At 37.2% G+C, this 6,080-nt stretch overlaps 1 protein-coding gene across 1 annotated transcript in view; it reads right to left on the bottom strand.

Annotated features, from left to right (window-relative positions):
• The window catches only part of LOC122813901 (zinc finger protein 436-like), a 770,947-nt gene extending 769,210 nt beyond the window's left edge, over positions 1 to 1,737 (bottom strand). The window contains exon 1 of the mRNA XM_044086447.1: positions 1,307 to 1,737. Within this exon, the coding sequence (XP_043942382.1) occupies positions 1,307 to 1,510 (204 nt within the window). The 5' untranslated portion in view covers positions 1,511 to 1,737. The remainder of the gene's footprint in view (positions 1 to 1,306) is intronic.
• Between the last annotated feature and the right edge of the window lie 4,343 nt (positions 1,738 to 6,080).

Genomic DNA, 6,080 nt, shown 5'->3' with positions numbered 1-6,080 from the left:
GGGGGGCACATCCCCCACATTGGGGGGTGGGGGCATAGCCCCCCACATATTATAAACATTTTAAGCTATATAGATGTATATTTTACAAGTGCAATGAATAACTGTTTTGCAGAAAACAATATAAAACCAAAGTATGTGGGGGGCTGTACCCCCACACACCCCCTTACTATATATTCTAACACCACGATTGCATTACAGTGGGGAACAGGCCATATATCATGGTTGATGAAATGAGTTGTCAGTGAAATAAACATTCAGTGAAATGGTCTTGCCAATTTGCTTGTCAGTGAAATGAGCTGTTGATGAAATGAAGGTAACCTGAGCTCATTTGTGTCTAACCCACATTTTTAAACTCAGTTACTGTTTTAATAGTGCTATTTGCTCAGTTAGACTTTATCATTCATCATCTTTTCTGTGAAATAATCCTTCATCTTACTCCTCTGAGCTGTTTGTATCTTCAGATTGTGTCCTCTTGTTCTGTGACATCTTTTATTTTGTTTTTAATATGGCAACCACAGGGACTCTACTACCACTTCTGTGGTGCTTAAATGTTTTTTTCTACGTCCTTTGTTCAAGAATACATGTATATATTTATTAAACTTCGTGGAGATTCTCTATGTAAGATGTCTGGTTTAGACCATGCACCATTTTCTCATGGTGTACTAAACTACCTTCAAATTATCTACATCATTAGAAATATGAGGTTTATAGAACTGCTCATTAGTAGTTTATGTGAATAAGGTAAGAGAACTTTTTTTGTTTTGTTTTACCATGCCTCTTTGTATAAGGCATAGTAACGTTTTCGTTCTGTTTGGCCATGCCTCTTTGTACACAGCCTTTCCTGGTGCTCCCCCTCATAATGGTTGCATACCTTTATTTAATCAGATAAGATGAAACCCTGCCCCCCTTCCTCATTTGTTAATGCCAACATTTTCCCACAGCACTTTGCACTCATTTCACAGGTGCACTGAATTTAAGCTATCATGCTTAAAACCTTCTGTGTTACCTTGACAATAAACTTGTCATTGCTTCTGAACCTACTTATGTATCAGTCATGCTGCATAACGTTGTGTAATCAAAAAAAAAAAAAAAAAAAAGGACATTTTCTACAGCCTACATAACCTTCTATTATGTCACTTAATATCACGCTTTCTAAGCTGGTTTGTGTTAGAAAATACAGAATTTTTATACGAATACACTATTCATTAACTAAGAAAAAAATCCAGGCTGAAAATTCTAGAGGATAATTTTTTCATCCCCATAGACAGAAGCAATTACTTAACATTCATCATGAATCGTCCCTTACCTTATACACACTGACTGCCTCATGCAGGAGCACAAAACTGTGACATGAATGTCTGGGAACACACAGAACACAAATAAAGGCCTCATCCTCCTGGCAGAACAACTTCAGTCCCCTTCTGTGCTCCCCACAGCACTGCTCTGTTCCCCCATTTGTAGCACACATATTCTGCATCTCTTCTTTGTCTTGGCAGTCTGTTTCCTGCATTGAATGCCGCAGCTTCAGTTCCTAGGATCTTTGAACCATACTGATCAGCTTTCAATTCACTCTGGACCTTTTCAAAGGGAAGTTCCCATCTATACTCAGAACAGGAAAGTTTTGTTACACTGTATAAAATCTTGTTAACAGAGACCCTATTCAGCTGGAGTCATCAATAGAGTTTCAGAAAAATTGACAAATTAACATGATACTCACAGCACACACCCTGCAAGCCATGTCAATAGCAACAAGCCATTACAGTTTCATTTTCAGAGCACAGGAAGTAGAATGTGTTGGGAAGTGACCGCCTCCATTTAAAGGGGCAATGCAAAATGTACTTCAGATGTTTTATTTTCTGAGATGGAATGGCAGAGTTTTAAGCACGTGCTTTTAATTTTAATGTTCAGACTTAAGAAATACCTGGTAAATTCTGACTTAGAAGGCAACTAAAACATGTATTTTAAGAAAATTATATATATATATATATATATATATATATATATATATATATATATATATATATATTTATATTTATATTTGTGTCTTTCGGCTTTTTTCCCGGTTAGGGGTCACCATAGCGGAACTCTGGTCCACTAATGATAGGTTGATTTTTACGTACCGGCTTGCCAGACCTGACGCACAACCTTCAACTAAGGTATGCCCATTCACGGATGTCTCCACGCAGAAGATGCTCTAGCTGAAAATCGAACCGGGCAGCGTCTTACTGTGAGGCGACAACGCTACTGCAGCACCACCACCGTGGGTTATATATATATTTATAAACTCCATTTTTATCCCCAAACCAAACTTTCATTTCATATTTAATATCCCTTTACTGATGAATTTTCCTCTCCTTTATCTATTTATTTTTATTTTCTTTGTCTACCAAGTTCAATCAACCCAGTGAGGTGTAAATGCCCGTTTCTGATCTATTTCTTTCTGAATTAGCCCCATGATAGAGTACAATGCCCCTTTTGGAATGTACCTTACAAGACAACTGCAGCAGCTGGAAAGGCCACAGAAGTGCCTCACAAAGAGGATTACTGGCCTCAAACAGATGTCCTACACTGACTGTCTTAAAAAACTCCAGCTTTATTCTGTAGCATATTGCCTAGTCTGAGGAGATCTCTGCCTAACATATAAACAAGGGCGCCCGTAGGCAGGTGCAAGGGGGTGCACTTGCACCCCCTGGATTCGGCTGGCCCGGAGACTGCATTTTCTTTTAATTTAAAAAAAAATTTTTTTTTTTTATTTGCGTCAAGTCGCACAGACGGAACAGGTGTTTGCGACATAATTTCATCTTCTCCGTCTGTGCGACTGTTGGCTTACGTCTTTAGCGTCCGCCTCCACCCCGCGCACGGAATTTCAAATCCAAAAGATGTTGGGGCGAGCGTACAAGTGAGAGGTAAGTTTGTGCGTGTGTGTTTTTAAGTGTTTGAGAGGTGTGTGCAAGTAAGAAATAGATAGTTAGGGCTGGGGATGTGTGGACAGGGTTGCCAGCTTTTCAAATGTCCAAAGTGGGACATTTTTGGTACAGACGTCAGATTTTGCAGGCTGAAACATACCCACGGCCAGTACGAAGGATAAAACTTCACTTTTTTTCTAAATAAAAGCTTATTTTTGTAGCCTTTTATGTTGCTTATTCTGTTTCTTATAATATCTAGGTGTTTTAGATCATACAGAATAACTGTTTCATACAACTTTTACATAAAATATAGGAAATAATTTTGCTCTAAAATCTCAGGACATTTGCCATTTTTACAAATTCTTTGCAGGACACAACTGTCCAAAGAGGGACTGTCCCTCGCAAAGTGGGACAGGTGGTAACCCTAACATACCAGGATATCAATGGCTGTAATAAATGTTTCATGAATCTTACAGCCTTTATTTTTTTTTCTTTTTGTGACAAATTAATTTGTTTATGAATTTCATGAGTATTTCATCAGCACACTGTGTTTTCTGAACATTAATGAAGCTCTCATAACAATATTAATATCATGTAATCTGTTAAAACTATCAGCACTTTTAAAAGATTTTTTTTTAAAACTGTTTTGTTAGGAGAAACATGCTTCCTGCAATTTGTGACCACTCAAATGTTCATTCTGACATTTAAAAACTTGTAAGCTGTCTTTGTGACCATTTTACATACTTTAGTCTCTAGCCCCTTAAATACCACTGGACTTACATTTTTTTCCATTAACCTTAGTCATTGTGTTGCCTGTGTCCATCTCTAAATAATTTTATAACTGCATAGTATAAATGTTTTTCATTTACCAAGTGTATCACAAGCATTTCAAGCTGGACTATCTAGTTGCTTTAGATGCTTTTCCAAGGACACCGTCTACAACATCAACTTATATTTTCCCAACTTGTATCCAAAGTCAGCAACATTTGATGTAAGGCTTCAGTTTACACCCACAATAGGCCATCTTTGCGAAATGGTTATGACATCCACAAAGGATACAGATAAAGTTACTGGATCTGCAACATTGCTTTCTCATGCCTGTTGCCACACTGATTATAGTGGGTAGGGTCTATGGCTGTTCATTTATTATGAGGTGTTGTCTTGGATAACCATATGGTAAGTGTATGATAATTTTTCTCTTTGATTAATTCTGAACTTTATTTTACCCTTGTTTTCATGATCAACTTTTATTTCAAACTGACCCAGTTTCCCAGTCATGTTTTTAAGCTGAATACATGAAAGCTCACTTGCTCTACACATGACTAGGGCTTTATCCAGAATCAGGTCTACCTCTCTCAGTAGTCTGCCCCTGACTTGATCATTACTGCTATCCCATACATCTGTCTGTCCTGTGTGGATGTAAAAATTAGATAGGGGTTTTTGTATGCATTAGGAGTTTGGAAGTGTTCTTCCAAATAAACGCATGTGGGTTTGTGATTTCTATGTAACAGGCAGTGGAATGCTACAAGAAGAGACAGAGGACACAGGTTTGCTACACTGATAGAAATTACATGGTGCAGCTCTGCATGGACATATGGGGCAACTATATGAATACAATATTAGTGAGGTTAAGGAATTACCAGGATTTCATGTCCGGTGTGGCTTACAGAACCTGTATAATAGGGAGAAGACATTTATGTTACATTTGCAGCATATATAACATATGTGAGTATGTAAGAACAAAGTAAGACACACCTGAAATTTCCTAGTGATAATCTACTGATAGAAGTGGGAGCTGAAATGCAACTGTTGCAGGGAAACAAAGACAACCAGACAGTATTACTAAGCACATACTCACCAGTAGGTAATATATATACATACTGGTTTAACTAGGCTGATGTGGAGGTAGCAGTTGTCCTATGCAGGTGTCGAAGGACATAATATTAATGGAGGCCACCAATAGGAGTTTCAAGACTGACGTATGAAACAGAAGAAATGTCATACCAGTTACATCCTCCCTGTGTGGTTAGTTCCTCATTGGTTGTAATGCAGATCCTGAAGTAGGAAAACAAACAAAGCACAAATGTGGGTATGCAACACATCCTTTAGAAAAATGCATACTAACACAAATCCTGTTAGTCTAGCAATTTTCTAAGTTCATGAGAGAAATATTTGTAATCTGTCCCTATTTATGTTAAGCTTTGGCCATATTTCTTGTACTAAGAGGTTGTGGTGAGTGTGTGAGTGTGTAATGTCCTAGTTAGAATTATCAGGTGGAATTTATTTTCAAGTGCATTTTTAAGGAATTGTGAGCTTCAATGGAAGATAAATTTACTGCTGTTCATCCTAAGTTTGCTTAAAATGTGCAACTGTTTAGTTCAGCAGATGGTATCACTATTGTCATATAGAATTTTAAAGCAGTGTTAGTAGCACAACAGGTAGCATACTTGCATCTTGATGTAGAAGGCTATAGGTTCTACTTCCACAGCATGTAGATTTGTATTTTAAGGAGATGGGGTGCTGCAGTCCTGAGTATGTCCTCCTTTGGAGGGAATGCCTAGTAACTATGAACCTGTTTTTCAGCTTGCCACCCATTCCCTATTGCAATATACTAGCTTACCACTTTTGTTTAATGTAGCATGGGCAATTTATTCTTTAGGGGCAGTAGGCACTGAATTGTAGATATAGGATTGCATAAGATATTTACATAAGCATAATGGTTTAGACATACAATTAAAAGTACATTAGGTAGTAACATATGATTGTTCTTACAGTATGTTTAGTAGAGATAATGTTGAAGATGTACTAAAAATAAGACAAGAAAGGAAAAACTAAAAAACACGAGCCATATTGTCAAAGCAGGAGAATATAGACAAGTTCATGTGAGATTCATTGACATTTTAAGGGAAACTGTGAAGACTGTGCATAAAACATATATTCCTATCCATAATTCATACCTCAGTCTCAACCTCTTAGAGCAAAAAATCTGGACAAAGATTAAAATGATGGGGGAACAAGTAGGGAAAGATTTTAAATATTGCTCTTACAAATTTAGAAAGTTGATAAAATAATAGGTTTTGAATTAGCATGACATTTCTGAAGGATGTGGAGTCTTCAACTCAAATGTTTATCATTATTTAATGACTTCAATCCTCAGCTATTTGGCATAAAAGT

Source organism: Protopterus annectens, chromosome 10.part0 (assembly GCF_019279795.1).
Source record: "Protopterus annectens isolate FY-2018-M chromosome 10.part0, PAN1.0, whole genome shotgun sequence".
Taxonomy (NCBI): Eukaryota; Metazoa; Chordata; order Ceratodontiformes; family Protopteridae; genus Protopterus; species Protopterus annectens.
This window is presented reverse-complemented; position numbering and strand designations above follow the sequence as displayed.